General features: G+C 46.6%; 1 protein-coding gene across 2 annotated transcripts in view; it reads right to left on the reverse strand.

The window, feature by feature from the left end:
- Positions 1-4,118: 4,118 nt before the first annotated feature.
- tmem59l (transmembrane protein 59-like) overlaps positions 4,119-22,532 on the reverse strand; it is a 53,938-nt gene continuing 35,524 nt past the window's right edge. For both annotated transcript variants that reach the window (XM_060845874.1, XM_060845873.1), the window contains exons 2-8: positions 18,993-19,098; positions 14,734-14,828; positions 12,263-12,409; positions 11,725-11,839; positions 10,484-10,601; positions 7,202-7,319; positions 4,119-5,521 (exon numbers count right to left, since the gene is read on the reverse strand). In XM_060845874.1, the coding sequence (XP_060701857.1) occupies positions 5,372-5,521; positions 7,202-7,319; positions 10,484-10,601; positions 11,725-11,839; positions 12,263-12,409; positions 14,734-14,828; positions 18,993-19,098 (849 nt within the window). In that variant the 3' untranslated portion in view covers positions 4,119-5,371. The remainder of the gene's footprint in view (positions 5,522-7,201; positions 7,320-10,483; positions 10,602-11,724; positions 11,840-12,262; positions 12,410-14,733; positions 14,829-18,992; positions 19,099-22,532) is intronic.

The following is a 22,532-nucleotide window of genomic DNA, read 5'->3' on the forward strand; positions in this document are numbered from 1 at the left end:
AATATAGCTTCCTACTCCAGGCCTGCAACAGGTCACTTTAAAATTCTCAGCCTTGACTTTCAGCAGGTCCCCTCTGGAGGACCAGGCCTTGAGCTCCCTGGAAGATCAGCTCCGATATTCCCTCGGAAGTTTCCTTCCACGTTTAAGACACTCCTTAATTTTTTTTTGGCTAAGCTTTTGTCATCTGATTCAACATTGACTTATTTCACTTGCTATTAAACATTATTTGACAATGTTCCTGTGGGAGTGTGACAGAGACTAAGGTAGTGGCAGAGAGAGAGATCACAAGAAAGACAGAGTTAAAGACAGAGTGAGTGACCAAGTAAACTCCAGGGGGCTCAGAAACTTCACAACAAATGCAAGTCCATGTTGAATGAAACCCAAGCCATTTGGAGGACAAAGGGATAATTAGCCAATAGTTTGTAAATATTATATTGTACATCAAGGAGTGCACCATGCTTTGTGAGATGCTGCATTTCACAGACAGAATGTTCTCTGGTTCTGTTCTGGCCTTTGCTGGTTTGTTGATCAATGCAGATGGGAGTCTGTATTCTTAGCTTGATCACAGTGGGATGTGTACACATGGATACAGGAAATTGAGGAAGTGGGAATGTTAGGAGACCTTGCTGCTTTTATTTGGCCATTCCGTGAGATTACAGCAAATCAGCCACTTAACTCCATCTATCACAGACATGGGATCAAAAGCAATGCCTGCCATTGTCAAACAGTTCGCTTACGCTCGCAAAGTGGTGACATTTTGTGATTTTTCCCTCCTTTGGAAATTCCAAGACAACACCAGCCCCTGCCTTCCTGACATATCAAGAAATCTGCTGAAAATGTGTCGCTGGAAAAGCGCAGCAGGTTAGGCAGCATCCAAGGAACAGGAGAATCGACGTTTCGGGCATCATCCCTTCTTCAGGAATGAGGAAAGTGTGTCTAACAGGCTAAGATAAAAGGTAGGGAGGAGGGACTTGGGGGAGGGGCGTTGGAAATGCGATAGGTGGAAGGAGGTCAAGGTGAGGGTGATAGGCCGGAGTGGGGGTGGGCGCGGAGAGGTCAGGAAGAAGATTGCAGGTTAGGAAGGTGGTGCTGAGTTCGAGGGTTGGGACTGAGACAAGGTGGGGGGGAGGGGCAATGAGGAAACTGGAGAAATCTGAGTTCATCCCTTGTGGTTGGAGGGTTCCTAGGCGGAAGATGAGGCGCTCTTCCTCCAGCCGTCATGTTGCTATGGTCTGGCAATGGAGGAGTCCAAGGACCTGGTGGAGTGGGAGGGGGAGTTGAAGTGTTGAGCCACGGGGTGGTTGGGTTTGTTGGTCCGGGTGTCCCAGAGGTGTTCTCTGAAACGTTCCGCAAATAGGCGGCCTGTCTCCCCAACGTAGAGGAGGCCACATCGGGTGCAGCAGATGCAGTAAACAATGTGTGTGGAGGTGCAGGTGAATTTGTGGCGGGTATGGAAGGATCCCTTGGGGCCTTGGAGGGAAGTGAGAGGAGAGGTGTGGGCGCAAGTTTTGCATTTCTTGCGGTTGCAGGAAAAGGTGCTGGGAGTGGAGGTTGGGTTGGTGGGGGGTGTGGACCTGACAAGGGAGTCACAGAGGGAGTGGTCTTTTCGGAACGCTGATAGGGGAGGGGAGGGAAATATATCCCTGGTGGTGGGGTCCGTTTGGAGGTGGCGGAAATACGACGGATGATGTGATGTATATGGATGTTGGTGGGGTGGTAGGTGAGGACCAGTGGGGTTCTGTCCTGGTGGTGAATGGAGGGGCAGGGCTGAAGGGCGGAGGAGTGGGAAGTGGAGGAGATGCGGTGGAGAGCATCGTCGATCACGTCTGGGGGGATATTGCAGTCTTTGAAGAAGGAGGCCATCTGGGTTGTTCGGTATATCAAGAAATGAGTACTGCATGCTCAGTAATTATTAATAAATGCTCTTGGAAAATGGGATTAAACAGAGGCAGGACACAATTCACAGGAGGGAAGGAAAGACTCAGAGATGTACAGCATGGAAACAGACCCTTCGGTCCAACTCGTCCATGCCGACCAGATATCCCAACCCAATCTAGTCCCATCTGCCAGCACCCTGCCAATATCCCTCCAAACCCTTCCTATTCATATTCCCATCCAGATGCCTTTTACATGTTACAATCGTACTAGCCTCTACCACTTCCTCTGGTAGCTATTCCATACATGTACCACTCTCTGCGTGAAAACGTTGCTCCTCATATCTTTCCCCTCTCACACTAAACCTATGCCCTCTAGTTCTGGACTCCCTCACCCCAGGGAAGAAACTTTGTCTATTTATCCTATCCATGCCCATCATGATTGTATAAACCTCTATCAGGTCACCCCTCAGCCTCCAATGCTCCAGGGAAAACAGCTCTAGCCTCTTCAACCTCTCCCTATAGTTCAAAACCTCCAACCCTGGCAACATCCTTGTAAATCTTTTCTGAACCCTTTCAAGTTTCACAACATCCTTCTGAGAGGAAGGAGACCAGAGTTACGCATGATATTCCAAAAGTGGCCTGACCAATATCCTGTATAGCTGCAACATGACCTCCTAACTCCAGTACTCAACACTCTGACCAAAAAAGGAAAGCATACCAAAAGCCTTCTTCATTATCCTATCTACCTGCAACTCCACTTTCAAGGAGCTATGAACCTTCACTCCAAGGTCTCTTTGTTCAGCAACACTCCCTCGGACCTTAATATTAAGTGTATAAGTCCTGCTAAGATTTGCTTTCCCAAAGTGCAGCACCTCGCATTTATCTGAATTAAACTCCATCTGCCATTGGCCCATCTGATCAAGATCCCGTTGTGATCTGAGGTAACCTCCTTCGCTGTCCACAACACCTCCAATTTTGGTGTCATCTGCAAACTTAATGAAAAGTAGTGGACCCAGCACCGATCCTTGTGGCACTCCATTGGTCACAGGACTCCAGTCTGAAAAACATCCCTCCACCATCGCCCTGTCTTTTACCTTTGAGCCAGTTCTGTATCCAAATGGCTAGTTCTCTCTGTATTCCATGAGATCTAACCTTGCTCACCAGTCTCCCATGGGGAACCTTTTTGAACGGCTTACTGAAGTCCACACAGATCACATCTACCACTCTGCCCTCATCAATCCTCTTTGTTACTTTTTCAAAAAACTCAATCAAGTTAGTGAGACATAATTTCCCATGGACAAGGCCATGTTGACTATCCCTAATCAGTCCTTGCCTTTCCAAATACATGTCCATCCTGTCCCTCAGGATTCCCTCCAACAACTTGCCCACCAACAATGTCTGGTGAGCCTTTGATCACACTCAGGACATGTCTATCACTCACAGGAACTGTCAATCAGAAGGTTCCATTTCATTCCAGCTTCTCCCCTGATCGATCAGCAATCCTGTCATTTTTGGATAAAATACAAAAGGAATCACTTGCAAAGTCAGGACAGAACACAATGAAACACTTCATGGTTAGCAGGAAGGCCAATTGATTTGACCTTTACATGTTTGAGCTGAAATGGAAGAGAATTCCCCATTGTCAAGTGCCAGAAGGAACTAGGGCTGGTTCCTCTCCCAACCTCTCCTTCCGCCCAACTCCCCCATCACCACACCCCCCCCCCCTCACTCAGTTCACAGTCCATCCTAAAAGGCAATTTATTCCCCAGTCCTAACACAACAATGCATGTTACTCATGACATCTCTATTCAAGAGTCAAACCCCCTCGGGCCCTTTCCATTATTCAGCCACGAGTGGAGCTATACTCTCTGAGCGTTATTAAGGATATAGACATTACAGCTTCCTGAGGACAACAGTGTGAATTGACTCAGGATAACTACTCAAATCTCTCTCTCTCTCTCTCCATAAGACTCCTTCCCACCACCTTCCAAACTGTACCACAAGGGACATCTGAATCAAATTTAAAAATCTTCTATTAAAAAAACCCAAAACAACCACAAATGCTGGAAATCCGAATCAAAAACAGAAATTGCTGGAAAATCTCAACAGGTCTGGTAGCATCAGCGGAGAGAAATCAGAGTTAACCTTTCGGCTCCAGTTCTGAAGAAGAGTCACTGGACCCAAAACATTAACTCTGATTTCTCTCCACTGATGTTGCCAGACCTGCTGAGATTTTCCAGCAATTTTTGCTGTTGTTAAAAATCTTCTTTCTCTTCTGGATAGGAGTTGGAGAGAGGCATCACAATTTGGTATGGCAACTGCTCTGCCCAAGGGCACAAGAAAATGCAGAGAGTTGTGAACATAGGCCAGTCTATCACACAAACCAGCCTCCCATCCACTGACTCTGTCTACCCTTCCCACTGCCTCAGGAGAACAGCCAACATCATTACAGACCCCTCCCACCCCAGTTATACTCTCCTACAGCCTCTTCCATTGGGCAGAAGATACAAAGGTTTGAAAACACATACCAACAGATTTAAGAATAGCTTCTTCCTTGGTCTTACTAGACTTTTGAACAGATCTCATATATTAGAGTTGACCTTTCTCTGTACTTCCTCTGTAGCTGTAATACGATATTCTGCATTCTGTTCTATTACCATGTAAAGTATGATTTGCCTTGATAGCACGCAGAACTCTACCTTTCACTATATTATGCGACAATATTAAAATCAAATCAAATTTCTGTCAATTTACCCACTGATGGAGCAAGACCCTAACTCTGCCAATTGGTGTTGGTCACTCAATGGCCCAAAGCATCTCCCTCCCACTCTCAGGCCCAGCCAATCCCAAACTCAACCCCAGTTAGTCCTAGAAGAGTTGAGTGATGGATGGATAAACTGTAGCATTTCCATGCAAAACTCATGCCTGTGGTGGAATTGGTACACCCAAGGTCAGCACTGCATAAAACTTTTCATTTCAGCACACGGTTTATGTTCCTAACTGTTACCTATTTGATCAGGATTATTGGTTCCATCAGAAACCAATTGCCTCTAGCCCAGGAATCCCTCACTCTCTAACAGAAAGAAACGGTACTCAGGTCATCCTTCTCTAAAACTCACTATCACAGTCGCAAGGACCAAGATCAAGTAAGGGGTTCTGTAACAGAGTCCCGAAGAATGAGAACAAGGAGTCAAGTCACAGTATGATCCAGGGAATCTGAATGTCCCAGAAACTTGCACACTTTTCCTTTAGACCTCAATTTAACGGAGAAGAAATTTGAGATCCTGGGCCAACACATTTTAATGTAGCATCCAGAGATTCCCTGTGTCTCGATTCGCGAAGGTGTAATCCTGGGCTTTCTTTCGCTGGCCACCAGTCCGGAATGAGTTTATAATAAAACGGGAAGTGGACGGCAGGGTTCAAGGAGTCAATTTTGTTGGGTAATATAAGCAAGCAAGATGGAACTGTCTCTTTAAACTGGGAGATGGAAAATTCTAGATGAGGGTGTTACGCAGATCCACTTTCACAGGCAGAGGTCCCACATTCTCTTCCTCCTGCTCCCTGAGAGACATGGTGATGAGAGGAGTCAATCCATATGAGGGAGTCTTCTCCATCCCATCTTGATCACCGTTAATGCTCAGAGGCTACAAATCAGGGTGTGTGAGAGAGACAGACAGACAGACAGAGAGAGAGAGAGAGAGAAAGAGACAGAGAGAGAAAAAAAAGCAGACAAATCACTCACAGTGAGAAATGACAGTATCCCATCAAACACCCCCAGGACAGGGAAAGCACGGGGTTAGATACAGAGTAAAACTCCCTCTACACTTTTCCCCCATCAAACACTCCCAGGATAGAGACAGCATGGGGTTACATACAGAGTAAAGCTCCCTCTATACTGTCTCCATCAAACACTCCCAGGACAGGGATTGCATGGGGTTAGTTACAAAGTAAAGCTCTCTCTACACTGTCCCTCATCAAACACTTCCAGGGACAGGGACAGCACCTGGTGAGATGGTTAGCTCTCTCTAAACTTTTCAATTGCAAATAAAGCTTTCTCTACCCTGTCTTCACCAAACACTCCAGGGGATGAACAGCACAGGGTTAGACGCAGAGTAAAACATCCTCTGATCTTTCAACTGAAATTAAAGCTCCCTCTCCTCTTTTAAACTGAAAGTAAAGATTCCTTGTCACTTTTCCCATCAAACACTCCTAGAACACAGAAAGCACAGTGTTAGATATAGAGTAAAACTTGCTCTACTCTTTATCCAATGTGAAGCTTCCTTAATGCAGTACCCACCAAACAATCCCAGTATGAGATTAGTTACAGAAAAATGCTCTTTTTACTGTTTAAACTGAAAGCAAAGTTTCCTCGACACATTTGAGAACAAACATTGCCAGAGCAGGGACAGCACTGGTTAGACACAGAGTAAAACATCCCTACGCTTTTTAAACGAAGCAGAACTCGCCCTTGTCTTTGAACAAAGTAAATCTTTCTCTACACTTTTAAACTCAAAATAAAGCTTTCCTTCACACTGTCTACATTAAACACTGCTGGGATAAGTTTGGAGTTAACTTTCTTTAAAATTATTTTAATTGAATTGATGTTTTAGAACTGCAACATTCTGGGGTTTGTCTTTCAATCAATACTCATATCAGTCCATAACCTATTAAAAAAAAGTTGAGTAAATTGTAAAATATACCCAGTGTCTCCCAGAACAGAATGATTGTGTTGAATGAGTGATCAGCTCGAATTCCCAATAAACAATCTAAGTACAGAGATGTAATTACTTTCTTTCTGTGAACAGTTTGAGTCCCCAGGTGATAAAAGTGATATCATGATGACTGATACAGCCAATAGCAGACCTGACAAAACATATCAACCAAGAAAGAGATGACTGAAGGGTGATGTGACAGAAGTATTTTGGGTATGAATTAACTCCACACAATAATATTCACAAAGACGTTTCCATCTGTGAGGATACCAAAAGTAGGCAACATAACTGTAAAGGATGTCCTGGAGAAAACTGATTGAGAATTCATAAGAAATATCTTTACCCAGAGAATGGTGGGAATGTGGAACTCCCAAAGGGAGTGGTGAAGGTAACAGAGGAGATTTTATTTGTAAGGAATCGGGATAAACTAATGCGTGGAAATAGGACAGGGTTATAACAGTAGATAAGGAAGGTTGGAGAAGAACTGAATGAAGCACAAACACCAACATGACATCGGTGAGCCACGGGGCTGATTTTTTGCATCACTTCACAGAGTCATTCAGTATAGAATAGAACCTTTGGCCCATCGACTGTGAATGCCATGGAACTCACCTGGGATTTCACATGTTGCTCAGGAGCAGTTACTAAACTGGCACAACTCAGCCACAGCATCACCAGGATAGACAGCACGAGGCAGGCAGCTAGGATCCAGCGGGGTAGGCCCGAACGCCTGAGGGAGCAACACACAGAGCAGGTCAGGAAGGCTGAGCCAACAGCCACCTACCTTCCAGCCCATTAGCAGCTGAAAGTTGAACAATTCACCGTCACAAAGACATGACACATTTCAGAGAGGCCCGAGTGTCCAAAGCTTCACTTCAGAGACCGGAGTGTGTATTCCAAGCTGACAGGGCCAGCAAGGCCTGAGGGAGTGCCGCACTGTCAGAGGGTCAGTGCTGAGGGAGTGCTGCACCGTCAGAGGGTCAGTGCTGAGGGAGTGCTGCACCGTCAGAGGGTCAGTGCTGAGGGAGTGCTGCACCGTCAGAGGGTCAGTGCTGAGGGAGTGCCACACTGACAGAGGGTCAGTGCTGAAGGAGTGCCACACTGACAGAGAGTCAGTGATGAGGGAGTGCTGCACCTTCAGAGGGTCAGTGCTGAAGGAGTGCCACACTGACAGAGGGTCAGTGTTGAGGGAGTGCTGCACCGTCAGAGAGTCAGTGCTGAAGGAGTGCCACACTGACAGAGGGTCAGTACTGAGGGAGTGCTGCACTGTCAGAGGGTCAGTGCTGAGGGAGTGCCACACTGACAGAGGGTCAGTGATGAGTAAGCGCCTCACTGTCCAAGGAGTTGATTTTCAGATTAAACATTTAACCCAGGGTAATGTCTGTCTTCTAAATATAAAAAAGTAAAATAAATCCCAAGGCCACAATTTGAAAGAAGACCAGGAAACTCTCCATGTGACTTAATGAATATCTTTCACCTCATGGCTGTTTAGAGTCATAGAGATGTACGGCATGAAAACAGATCCTTCGGTCCAACTCGTCCATGCCACCCAGATATCCTAACCTAATCTAGTTCCATTTGCTAGCATTTGGCCCATAACCCTCTAAACCCTTCCTTTTCATATATCCATCCAGATGCCTTTTAAATGTTGTAATTGTATCAGCCTCCACCACTTCCTCTGGCAGCTCATTCCATACCCGTACAACCCTCTGCATGAAAAAGTTGTCCTTAGGTACCTTTTAAACCTTTCCCCTCTCACCTAAACCTATGCCCTCTAGCTCTGGACTCCCCCACCCCAGGAAAAAGACTTTGTCTATTTATCCTATCCATGACCTTCATGATCTTATAAACATCTATAAGGTCGCCCCTCACCCTCCGATACTCCAGGCAAAACAGCCTCAGCCTATTCAGCCTCTCCCTATTGCTCAAACTGTCCAACCCTGGCAACATTCTTGTAAATATTTTCTGAACTCTTACAAGTTTCACAACAGTCTTCCTAAAACAGTAAGACCAGAAGTGCACACATTATTCCAAAAGTGGCCTACCCAATGTCTTGTACAGCTGCAACATGACCTCTCAACTTCTATATTCAATGTTCTGACCAATAAAGGTATACATACTAAACGCCTTCATCACTATCCTATCTACCTGCAACTCTGCTTTGAAAGAATTATGAATCTGCACTCCAAGGTCTCTTTGTTCAGCAACACTCCCCAGGACCTTCCCATTAAATGTATAAGTTCTGCCCTGATTTGTCTTTGCAAAATGTGGCACCTCACAGTTATTGAAATTAAACTCCATCTGCCACTCCTTGGCCCACTGACCTACCTGATCAAGATCCTGTTGTACTCTGAGGTAACCTTCTTCACTGTCCACTACACCTCCAATTTTGGTGTCATCTGCAAACTTACCAACTGCACCTCCTATGTTCACATCCAAATCATTTACATAAATGATGAAAAGTAGTTGACTCAGCATCAATCCTTGCAGGACACCGCTGGTCAGAGGCCTCCAGTCTGAAAAGCAATCCTCCACTATCACCCTCTAAGCCACTACCTTTAAGCCAGTTCTGTATCCAAAAGGCTAGTTCTCCCTGTATTCCATGTTTATTTTTCCCAGAATGTTTCTGAATGGGAACATCTTACAAAAACCTCTCCCAGTAAGTGGGTACAGCATCAAGAATTCCCAAAAGGATTGAAGTGGGCATCATTTGGGGCTCTTAGTGCATCTATCAGCAGATCCTCAGGGTGTGTTCCAACCTCATAACACTCCATACAGAGACATCCAGACTTTAAGCTGTTAGTGTCTCTCTCATACACTCCCTTGGCATTTGGACACAGCATGTGCCCAGGATCAGGAGCTGATGGTACAGTTGGGGGGAGGTATTTAGAGACTCTATTGTCAGCTCTCACCCTCACCATGGGCTGTGATTTGAAAGTGATGTCCCTCCAAATTTTCCCGAATAAATCCCTGCTGTACTCCATAAACTGGGACTGATGGTCATCCCGTTTGCCACTCCATTGCCAAAGACAGACTGTCCAATTGCCCCAGTTCACATGAAATTTTTTTTAGATTAGATTCCCTACAGTGTGGAGACAGATCCTTTAGCCCAACCAGTCCACACCAACCCTCCGAAGAGCAACCCACCCAGACCCACCTCCCTCTGACTAATTGACCTAACACTATGGGGCAATTCAGCATGGCCAATTCACCTGACCTGCACGTCTTTGGACCGTGGGAGGAAACCCACGCAGACACAGGGAGAATGTGCAAACTCCACACAGACAGTCACCCGAGGCTGGAATTGAACCTGGGACCCTCATGCTGTGAGGCAGCAGTGCTAACCACTGAGCCACTGTGCCGCAATTTGAGCACAAGTCTTTTCCCAGAGGTGGGGGGAGTCCAGAACTTGAAGGCATAGGTTTAAGGGGAGGGGAGAAAATTTAAAAGGGACCCAAGGGGCAACATTTTCACACAGAGGGTGGTACGTGTATGGAATGAACTGCCAGAGGGAGTGGTGGAGGCTGGTACAATTACAACATTTTAAAGGCATCTGGATGGGTATATGAATAGGAAGGGGTTAGAGTGATATGGGCCAAGTGCTGGCAAATGGGACTTGATTAATTTAGGATACCTGGTCGGTATGGACGAGTTGGACCGAACGGTCTGCTTCCCTGCTGTACATCTCCTGACTCTATGCCCAAGTAATGGCCTCGAGCCTGGAGACAGATAGACAAAGGAATTCTGTTATGGTGCCTGGACCAGACCAGGTGGAGATGGGAGGTGAGAGGGTGCATGTTCTCCATATTTGATAAATGTTACTGTCTGGGTTTGTCAGGAATGTAGTTAAAGCAGTTGCCTGGCAACATTGCATCTTGCAGTGATCTCTCATACCGTGACATGCAGCCCAGGAAATCGTGTTGAGATAGTGATCCCTCTTGACGTACAGGTGCCTGTTTAAACTCGGGGTCTGGTCTCACACTCACTTTCTTCTCTGCACCATGACGTACAGCTGTAAGAAATGAGGAACATTCCGAGTGTGGGTTAACATTCCTGGTTGGCAGAATACCTGTAGCCAATATCTGGGGTGTGCGAGTAGGGGTCAGTGATGTCAGTTACACACATAATGAAAATATTGAGAGAGATTCCAAGCCCAGGTCAGGGTCAGAGTACCACACAGCAAGGGAACCAGGGTTCTCAACTCTGTTTAACTCTGTCTGCTCGCTCTTTACTCCCCCCATTTCACACAGTGAACAGTTTCACCAAATCTGGGAGAGTCTGCCTCATGCAAATTAATTCAGAATTTAAAACCCTTCTCTCTGTGACCACACCCACAACTCAACCCCCTACTCCCAAGAGCCAGGCACACACAGTCATTTCCGATATCTCACTCCCCTCTGACAGAAAGCTTGTAAATTCCAGGCTCAAACTGGGAACTGAGCTCACTGTCAAGACTGACACTCCCTGTGCCGCACTGTCGGAGGGTCAGTGCTGAGGGGGCGCCGCACTGTCCAAGGGTCAGTGCTGAGGGCGTGCCGCACTGTCAGAGGGTCAGCGCTGAGGGAGTGCCGCACTGTCCAAGGGTCAGTGCTGAGGGCGTGCCGCACTGTCAGAGGGTCAGCGCTGAGGGAGTGCCGCACTGTCGGAGGGTCAGTGCTGAGGGAGTGCCACACTGTCCGAGGGTCAGTGCTGAGGGAGGTGCTGCACTGTCGGAGGGTCAGTGCTGAGGGAGGTGCCGCACTGTCAGAGGTGCTATCTTTTGGATGAGGTGTTAAACTATGTCCCTGTTTACCCTCTCAGGTGGCTGTAAAGATCTCATGGACATTATTCTGTGGTGAACTGATGTCACAGATTACCAATTGCCTCCCACAGCCACATACAATTCATGTTCCCTTCACTTTGTCTGAGCTATCTTGCTGTATACCAACTGGCTGCAGCCTTTACTTTTACAAATTAACAGTGACTATAGTTCAAAAGCGTTTCATTGGTCACGTGGTGCTTGGGGATGTCCTGTGATCAGATGCTGGTCAAACAGGAGCTCCTTCAATCTTTAACCCCACCTCAGTATTTCTGACCCTTCAACAAGACTGTGATAGGTTGTTGCTTCTCAGACAATCTTGTCTGCACAGCCTCACCTGTCTGTGGGATCAGCTTCTCGTGCTCACTAGGATTCCACTCGGGAGGGACCTGTCCCATATCAAACTGCATGGCCTGTAAATCTGGAGCAGACAGTTCGAGCTCTGGGTGAGCCTGTTGGGAACGAAATCGGATATTACACCCAACCACAGTCGCAGGGGAAATGGGATGGGGCTGGAGGCTGAGGGAGGGAGGGAGGAACGATGGGGCGGAGGGGGAAGGGGGTACCAAGAGTGATTTCTGGAAGTTGTGTGAGGAAGGACCTTGATGTTTTCGTGAAGCAGGAAGAGATGAAAAGACAGCACCTTGTGACAGAGAGGCACACAGTGACAGAGAGAGGCATACAGTGACAGAGATATACAGTGACAGAGAGGCAGCACCTTGTGACAGAGATGCATACAGTGACAGAGAGAGGCACACAGTGACAGAGAGAGGCACACAGTGACAGAGATATACAGTGACAAAGAGGAAGCACCTTATGACAGAGGCCGAGTAACATTGAGAGAGGGAGAGACACAGATCATGTGCCAACGTTACCTGGAAGACAACAACTTTGCCATCATCAGCCTGGAGGTAGAAGGTCCAAGTGGAGGAGATGAAGCTCTGGGCTGAGCTGACAATGTCACTGCAGAGAGTTGACACATAGTCGAAGATGGAGGAAGGTTCAGGGGGTGGTGTCAGATGCTGCAAGGAACACAGAGAGACAGAGAGAGAGACTTTCTTTGCAAAGGTTTATTCCCAACTTCATGTCATGACAATTTTACTGAAGTCCCATAACTGTGTAGTACTGAGCTAGATCTAGGCATTTAAACTCTTTCCAGTCAGTGGCCTGCTCTCCTTGTTAGAAACTGTATGTTTGTAGATGTTGGTTTAAAACAGCATTGGTCTGAGCAGTGATGCTACCTGAAGTTAAACATTAACTGTCCGACCTCAAACACAAAGAATGGAAGGTAACTGTGGAGGAAAATGCAGCTATTCTGCCCCTTGAGCCTATACTAGCACTTAATGCTTCATGGCTAATCCTTTCTCCAAATAGTCTGCCTGACATAGCTTCCTAATTTCAATCAACCTCCATCAGAGTCATTTGTTTTAATTGGTCTCCAGTACCAACGGCTTTATTTTAACAGGGGAAAGGGTTTCAGATTTCCACTTCCTCTCTGCAGTGAGGGAATTAGAGTTTGAAACCAGGAGAACTGGAGACATGGCGATGAAGGATGCCACAATATAACCTGGGACTGATCAAGAAACTTAGAGGTTGTGGGGCTGTAGGAGATTCACAGATAGAAAGGGGCAAAGTGACAGAGGGATTTGAAAACAAAAATCAGAACTGTGAAATAAAGCAGGGAGTTGCTGAATGAGGGGCCAAGGTAGGTCACTAAGATCAGGAATTGTGGGTGAGTGTGGTTTGGTATCATGAGGAGATCTCTAACTGAAAGCTCAGTCAAAGGAGGATGTAAAAGGACAAAGGTCAAGAGGGAATTCTGGAGCCTGGGCATTGGAGCTACAGACCTGAAAATGTATTGCTGGAAAAGCACAGCAGGCCAGGCAGCATCCAAGGAGCAGCAGAATCGACGTTTTGGGCATGAGCCCTTCTTCAGGAACAGAGCTCTAGGCTCAGTTCCTGCTATCTGAGTCATCCAAAGTGGGATAGGGAGGAGACAGAAGTAGAGGAGAGCAGAGATCATGAAGGGTTAGAGGATATGGAAGGGACGAGCCAAAGGGGGTTTTTGTGTCCAAATCTCTACAGCGGGACTTGAGCTCAGGAAGTCGTCAGTCTGCTGCAGCTCTCACTGGAGATCAGAGCCTGGCATGGCCTTGTTGGTGGTGGGAAGGGGCTGAGACTCTGTTACATTCCTGTCTGAGCTCCTGAGTCACAGGAAGCAGGGAGCTGGCCAAGACCAGCAGGGGACAATGCCCTCATACAGGATGTGGCTTTGTACAAACATTTAATCCATTTTTTAGTTAAACAGCTTCTGGAGCAAGACTTGGAGATTTCAACTTTCAGTCAAGACATTACTGATACAACAACTAACAGCTGACACAGACAGTGAGTGGATCATGACAGCCTCAGATATCTGACAAGGTACTGGGTATCAGAAAGCTGCCAGAGTGACTCCTCACACTGGACCCTGTGTGAACTGTGCTGTCATAGATAACGAAGGCAATTGGAATGATGGGAAAGGAATAACCAGCCAGGAGGTTCTTTAACCAGAACAAAAATCAAAATTGGAGCACTGCAGCAAGCATGAGACAGAGATGCTGACCAGGGAACAGGGGGCTATGTCAAAGTGGCAGGTGTGCTGTGGTCACCCAGTCCATGCTTTGTTTCCCCAATGTAGAGGAGACCACATTGTGAGCAGCTTGGAGACCCTGCAGGCTTCTGGACTCAATATCAAGTTGAATAATTTTAGAGCCAGATCTCTCTCGTGTCTTGGCCTCCTACCTCACACCCCAGGCTTTGTTATCACACAGTCTGCCATTACACACCACCTATTGTTAATCACTGCCAGTCTCCATTAACAGCTACTCAACCTCCCAGCCAGATCATTATCCACTCCTCCCTCTGACCAGCTGTTCTTCTCTCTCTTTAGGCTCTCTCCCCAACTATCATTTACTCCTTACACTCTTTCCCAAACACTATTTTCTGCACAATTTCCAAGCTACTGTCAATTCTGAGGAAGGGTCACTCGACCCAAAATGATTTCTCTGCATAGATGCTGACAGACCTGCTGAGCTTTTCCAGCAACTTCTGCTTTTGTTTCTGATTTACAGCAGCTGCAGTTCTTTCAGTTGAAAGGAATGCTAGTCTTTGCTGAAGTCAGGTTGCCAGGGGAGTGGGACTAACTGGATTACTCTGCAAAAGAGCTGGGGTAAACCTGATGGGCCAAGTGTCCTCCTTCAGTGTTGTACTGGGTTATGAAGCTGTGTTTTGCCCTGACATGTGCTTTGCTGCCTGGCCATGTTGTACCTCAGTCTGTACGTTAGGCACAGCGTGTGGGAGCTGTTACCTGTGTCCGTCTTCTTTCTGCCTGGAGGAACTGCTCCTTGCAGCCAGTGTTGCAACCATTCTGCTCCTCCATCTGATAGTAAGCCTCGAAACATGCTGTGAACACAAGGAGACACGTCACAATGCCATTCTCCAAACGGTAAAGGTAGACTCTTCCTCCCACCCTGGTTTTCGGGGAGGGTCGCTGTGGAAGGACAATTCTGTAACTCGGAGGAAGGGTCCAGGGTGAACACATACAACAAGAGGTAGTGGTAGATAAATATTGCAGTGTGAGGTAAGGTTCAAAATTCATTGAGATGGGAGTGAAAAGGGATAAAGCCAAGCCTTTGCTGGAAGCATTTTGTTCAGTACCAGAGATGGGGAGGTCAAGACTAGACAGAGTGAATGTAGTGAGAGAAAGTCTGGAAAAAAGGAAAAAAAAGGGCAGAATGACCTGGAGCTGCGATGGGATCCATAAGCTGCTGAAATGGACAGTTTTTCACATGAAGCGGAGAAGTGTTTTCTTGTTAAAATGCTAACTGGGATGAAGGACATAATGAAAGAGCAGTAAGAGTGATACAGTGGGTTGGTGTGACTGAAAGAAGCAGCCAAGAGGGTGCACAGGCCAATGTAGGCAACCAAAGTGTTTGAGATCAGTAGCATTGGCAGATGTGGAACATAAAGAGTTGAATTTCAGTCAGAGTCCACATGGAAGCAGCAGAAGTGGATTCAGAGGAATGAAATGTTGCTATGGATAATTTTTGTGGATAGCTGACCAAACCTGAGAAGAGAAACAGAAAGTAACAAAGGTGGAGAGGTAAGGACACCTGGAGATAAGAGCAGAACTACTTCACGGTGATGGGTCATTGACCCAAAACATTAACTCGCATTTCTCTCCACAATGGCCACCAAACCTGATTAGTATCTTCAGCATCTCTGTCTTTTTTATATATAAGTCATATTTTTAAAATACAAAACACTGAATTAAGCCTCAGTTTAATTAGTGTGTGCAGATACAATGCCAAGATGAGGGCACCGAGGACACTTGAGCTACATGGAGAAATTGGAGAAGATGGGACTGTTTCCCCTTTGAGCTGACAGAATGAAGAGAAATGAGGCACAGGATGTTGGAGCTAGGATGGGCTGGCTATAAGGCACTGCTCTCCCATCCAATACGATCATGCCTGACTTGGTGTTTGCACATTTCTGTTTGCCCCTCATAACCCGTGAGTCTTTGTCGATATTGAAAATCTATCAAATTCAGCCTTGAATAAACGTGAAGACTCAGCCCCCATTATCTTCTGGGAACGAGAATTTCACACTGTAACAACCCTCAGAGAAGAATTCTTAAGGAGCTTGACAGAGTAAACGCTGAGAGGATGTTTTCCCTCATGGGAGAGTTTAGGACCAGACAGCACAGTCTCAGAATAAAGGGGAACCAATTGAAGACTGAGATGAGGAGGGATTTCTTCCTTTAGAACATTGAGGATCTTTGGAGCTCCTTGCCCCAGAAAGCTGTGGGGGCAGGGTCCATGTGAATATTTAAGGCTGAGATCGATAGGATATTGATTAGTCAGGGAATTGAGGGTTATGAGGAAAGGGCAGGAAAGAGGAATGTTGGATCAGCCATGATCCTAATGAATGGTGGAACAGGCTCCAGGGGCCAAATGGCTTATTCCTGTTCCTATTTCTGATAGTCTTATGGTCCACGTCTCTGTCTTAAAGGGAGACTGCTTATTCTGAAACTATGTTCCTAGTTTTAAACTTTTCACAAGAGGAAACATCCAGTTGGTACCCTCCTTATCCAGTCCCCTCAACATTTCACATGCTTCTAAACTCCAATGGACACAGGTCCAACCTGTTCAACCTCTCTTCATAAACTACTTCAGCCGATTCATGTCCCAGGTCACCCAGACTCCTCTGCCTCACTATGGTCTTCAATCTCTCCCCAGTTAAATATTAAACTGCTTTATTATTCTTCATGCCAAAATGGCCAACATCATATTTGTCATTTGCCCACTCAACTTATTTATAACCTCTTTCAGATTTTTACTTGGCAACTTTTTTTTCAGTTACTTTGGTGTTATATTGCAAATTTAGCATCTATCCATTCAGTCTCAACATCCAGATCATTGATATGGATTGTATAAAGTCAAGGACCTTACACTGTTCCCTGTGGAACTCCATCAGTTGCAGCTTGCTGATCTGAAAAATACCTATTTGTCTCTCTTTTCTGTTCCTGTTCGCTAACCAATTTTTACCCAAGTTAATATGTTCCCTGCTATACCATGTACAGTACTCTGATTCAAGAAGAACAGATACTCAAAAAACACAGTGCGCAGATTCCTCAAGAACAAACCATGACAAGCAGACAAAACACAGCCAGAAACCCTAACCACCTTACCATACATCAAAGAAGTTTCAGAAATGACAGCCAGACTACTGAGACCCCTCGGAATCCTAGTAGCACACAAACCCACCAACACTCTCAAACAAAAACTAACAAACTTAAAAGACCCAGTACAACGCATGGACAAAACCAACGTCATCTATAAAATTCCATGCAAGGACTGCCACAAACACTACGTAGGACAAACAGGAAGAAAGTTAGCCACCAGGATACATGAACACCAGCTAGCCACAAAAAGACACGACCCCCTCTCCCTCATAGCCCTACACACGGATGAAAAAAACCCACCATTTTGACTGGGACAACACATCTACCCTGGGACAGGCTAAGCAAAAACATGCCAGAGAATTTCTAGAGGCCTGGCACTCCAACCACAACGCTATAAACAAGCACATAGATCTAAATGACATCGATCAACCCCTCAGAACATGAACAAGAAATGACATCACCACAAACCCCAGGAACCCCATCCAGGAGAAAGATATAAATAGAAAGCAGGAGACAACAGCTTCGCTTCACTTGGAGGTCCCCACTGATGATGTTACCTAGCCAGGTAATGGAACGTCTGGATATCAAACCTACAGCTCAGCGAGCAAACCTACACCCTAGTACTCTAATCTTGTGCAACAACCTTTCACGTGGCACCTTATCAAATGTTTTCTGAAAATCAAAGTACCCCTCATCTACTGGTTCCCCTCCATAAAATCTGAATATTACTTCATTGAAAAACTCTAATAGATTGGTCAAATGTCATTCCTTTTCACAAAGCCATGTTAGCTCCACCCGGTCAACTTGTGGCTTTCCATGTATCCTGTTATGACCTCCTCAATAATTCTAGTACCTTCCATCAATTAGATGTTAGGTTATCTATAGTATCATGCTTTTTGCCTCCCATTCTTCAATAAAGGTATTAAATTATCCAATTGCTCAAGACACTAGGACCTTTCTAAAACTGAAGGAATTGTGAATGATGATACCCCTGCATCTGTTATCAGAGATTGCTGCTTCTTCTAAGACCCTAGGATCCAGACCTTAGGAGGCAGCTGGAGCCCATGAACTGGAAATTCTGTAACCAACAAAAAGCATCAGAGAAATTGCAGATGTCAGTGGGAAGGCAGTGGACAAGAGGAGAGGAAACTGATTCAAGGGAGGAAGAAATAAGTTGTTTCTAAGAACCAGTTCAGTTATGATGGACCAAATGGTCTCCTCCTGTGCTGGTGTATTCCCTGACTGGTCATATGTGAGCCCCAGTAGCAGAGTGAACTGTAGCTGGTAACACTGTCTGCTCTGTTGTTCCCTTGCCAGATATGTTAAGAGAAGGAAGGATTGTTCAGCCATCGAGTGTGGAGATACTTTAATGCACAAGATGCTCTTTTCCTGCAGGCTAATTCACACAAAGCAGCAGTCAGTCAGTCAGTTCATGCTGAGCAGGAAGGAGTCATCAACACTAACAGGATTCAAAGGATTAAATTATGAGGACAGATTTCAAAGGCTAGGCTTGGAGCGATGTCCTAATTGACTTGTTCCAAGATGTTATTGCACACCTCTAGGGAAGGAGGGCCTCCTGGTCCAGAGGAAGGGATACCATGACCTGAGCTAAAAAAAAACCCAACTTGACAAAATTTGTATTCATTTTCATTAGAAGATTATGGGGTAATCTAATTAAGGTGCTTAAGCTGGAGAGAAGTTTCAACAGGAGCAACAAAGAGGTAACACTTTCTCTGGTGCAGAGCATGGAGCACAAGAACCTTAAATTCAGATAGTTCCCAGGCAGCGTGTGCTCACACAATGGGGACTGGAAATCTAGTTCTTTCTTCATTGGTTTGGTAGCCAGGGCTCTCAAGCACATGATATTGTCACCAGGTCCTTACCTGCCTCACACTCAGCCCTGGTGCTGTTCAAATCGCTGACACCATCCACAAACTGACAGATAGAGAACAATCGACAGCCTCGCTGACAAGTACTCAGTGGCACCTCCTAGGGGAGAAATGAAAACAGACAGAAGGGAATGACATGGAAAGTGTGTCTCGGGGACTGTCTCACTACATCACCTCCCTACCTGGAGGTGGCTGTTTCACAATGTAAACCCACACAGGACCAACCTGTATTCTTAATTAAATAACTCAGCAGGGACTGTTGACCTGATACACATTATTTTGTTCCACAAAGTACATCCAGCAAAAGGTTCCAGTTCTGAGGAAGGGTCACCTGATCCAAAATGTTAACTCTGATTTCTTTTCACAGATGCTGCCAGACCTGCTGAGCTTTTCCAGCAAATTCTGGTTATGAATCTATGGAATTACTGCCCAGTGAAGTGATTGAAGTTTCCTCACTAAATGTTTTTAAAGCTAACTTTTGAACAGTAAAGCTATGGATGAAAATGTGTTGCTGGTTAAAGCACAGCAGGTCAGGCAGCATCCAAGGAATAGGAAATTCGACGTTTCGGGCATAAGCCCTTCATCAGGAATGAGGAGAGTGTGCCAAGCAGGCTAAGATAAAAGGTAGGGAGGAGGGACTTGGGGGAGGGGCGATGGAGATGTGATAGGTGGAAGGAGGTCAAGGTGAGGGTGATAGGCCGGAGTGGGGTGGGGGCGGAGAGGTCAGGAAGAAGATTCCAGGTTAGGAGGGCGGTGCTGAGTTGAGGGAACCGACTGAGACAAGGTGGGGGGAGGGGAAATGAGGAAACTGGAGAAATCTGAGTTCATCCCTTGTGGTTGGAGGGTTCCCAGGCGGAAGATGAGGCGCTCCTCCTCCAGCCGTCGTGTTGTTATGTTCTACCGGTGGAGGAGTCCAAGGACCTGCATGTCCTCGGTGGAGTGGGAGGGAGAGTTAAGGTGTTGAGCCACGGGTTGGTTGGGTTGGTTGGTCCGGGCGTCCCAGAGGTGTTCTCTGAAGCGTTCCGCAAGTAAGCGGCCCGTCTTCCCAATATAGAGGAGGCCACATCGGGTGCAGCGGATGCAATAGATGATGTGTGTGGAGGTGCAGGTGAACTTGTGGCGGATTTGGAAGGATCCCTTGGGGCCTTGGAGAGAAGTGAGGGAGGAGGTGTGGGCGCAAGTTTTACATTTCCTGTGGTTGCAGGGGAAGGTGCCAGGAGTGGAGGTTGGGTTGGTGGGGGGTGTGGACCTGACGAGGGAGTCACGAAGGGAGTGGTCTTTGCGGAACGCTGATAGGGGAGGGGAGGGAAATATATCCCTGATGGTGGGTTCTGTTTGGAGGTGGCGGAAATGACGGCGGATGATACGTTGTATACGGAGGTTGGTGGGGTGGTAGGTGAGGATCTGCAGACCTCATTTTTTACCCTTAAGTAAAACTATGGAGCAAGGTTGAGGGAGCGAGGGCTTTTCTCAGTGCAGTGAAGAAGGCTGACAGGTGAACAAGATGGGAGCCATAGATTGAGTGGATAACCAGAGACTTTTTCCCAGGGCGGAATGGCTATCATGAGGGGACATAATTTTAAGATGATTGGACGAAGGTTTAGAGGAGATGTCAGAGGTAGAGAGTGGTGGGTGTGTGGAATGCACTGCCAGCAGTGGTTATAGAGTCAGATACATTAGAGACATTTAAGCAACTTTTGGATAGGCACATTGGAGACAGACTCATCTACAAACCCTTCATTGTCCTGATCTTAGAGTAGGATAAAAGGCCGTCCTAAGGGCCTGTTCTGTGCTGTACAATTCTATGTTCTACGGGTTATAGCGAGAGGGTGGGTAGGTGGAGCCGAGGCCACGAGAATTTCCACCATGATCTTATTCAATAGCAGGCTTGACCAGCCAGAAGGAAAAGCACAGCAGGTCAGGCAGCATCTCAGGAGCAGGAGAGTCAACGATTCAGGCAAAAGATCCTCATCAGGAATTCCTGATGAAGGGCTTATGCCCAAAACATCGATTTCCCTGCTCCTTGGATGCTGCCTGACCTGCTGTGCTTTTCCAGCACCACTCTCTTGACTCTGATCTCCAGCGTCTGCAGCCCTCACTTTCTCCTTACAGGGCCAGATGGCTTACTCCTGCACCTGTTTCTTACACTCTGTTTGTGTTCCTTTCTTTCAGGCATTTTGTTTAAATTCCTCAAAAGGTCCTGTGGACAGAAGGATCAATGTCCTCACTGGAATACAATTCCACACACACTGACCCTCATTGGGGTACAGGGTCCCACACGCTGACTCTCACTGGGGTACAGGGTCCCACGCACACACGCTGACTCTCACTGAATCTCACTGGGGTACAGGGTCCCCCACCCACACATACACTGACTCTCACTGGGGTACAGGGTCCCCCACACACACATACACTGACTCTTACTGGGGTACAGGGTCCCACGCACACACATACACTGACTCTCACTGGGGTACAGGGTCCCCCACACACACATACACTGACTCTCACTGGGGTACAGGGTCCCCCACACACACATACACTGACTCTCACTGGGGTACAGGGTCCCACGCACACACACACACACTGACTCTCATTGGGGTACAGAGTCCCACACGCTGACTCTCACTGGGGTACAGGGTCCCACGCACACACGCTGACTCTCACTGAATCTCACTGGGGTACAGGGTCCCCCACACACACATACACTGAGGTACAGGGTCCCACCCGCGCACACACACACACACACACACACACGCTGAATCTCACTGGGGTACAGGGTCTCACACAAACACACACAGTGGTTCTCACTGGGGTACAGGCACCATGACATTCTCAAGTACTCACACAGACAGCTATCGCTTGTGTCCATTCTGCAGTTTGCTTGATAACTGGAAATTGAACTCTGAGAGACACAGTCGAGCAAATTCCTTTGCTGCCTACATACTGGGGGGCTTTCAGAAACCAACCTCCACCTGAGGCTAACACTGCTGCCTCTGCCTGACGCTACAACTGATGTTAGCTCTCTCCCTACAGCCTGGTACCTCTCCAGTGTGTATAGCCCAGTGCCACACACCATTGCATTCACACTGTGGGAATGATGTTAATAAATTGTGCAGAATTGACAATTAAACAGACACATTGAAGATTTAAAAACATGATTTCAGATTTTTAGAAAATGCAAACCTCTAGCTGTGAAGTTGCACCATAGGTTGGATTGAAACTGTGTTAATTTTTGCCAGGGTGACACATGAAGCACAGAGAGATTAAAGCTCCTTCCTCATCAGCTGCTGGGGACCAGATGGGAATCTGATACCATGACACACACCTCAATCTGTCATCCATACAAGATAATTGCCCTCAGCTATTCAATCCCAATACTACTCAAAGCATTAGGCACAATGTTAGATCACAAAACCTTCAAAGCTGCTTTCCCTTTAGCTTGGGGATAATTTTAAATCATATTGAAGCACCCAGAATCAGTTCTCAAGCCTATACCACAATCTAGTACTGACCCAGTCACAGACACCCACCCTC

Source organism: Hemiscyllium ocellatum, chromosome 28 (genome assembly GCF_020745735.1).
Source record: "Hemiscyllium ocellatum isolate sHemOce1 chromosome 28, sHemOce1.pat.X.cur, whole genome shotgun sequence".
In the NCBI taxonomy this organism is placed as follows: domain Eukaryota; kingdom Metazoa; phylum Chordata; class Chondrichthyes; order Orectolobiformes; family Hemiscylliidae; genus Hemiscyllium; species Hemiscyllium ocellatum.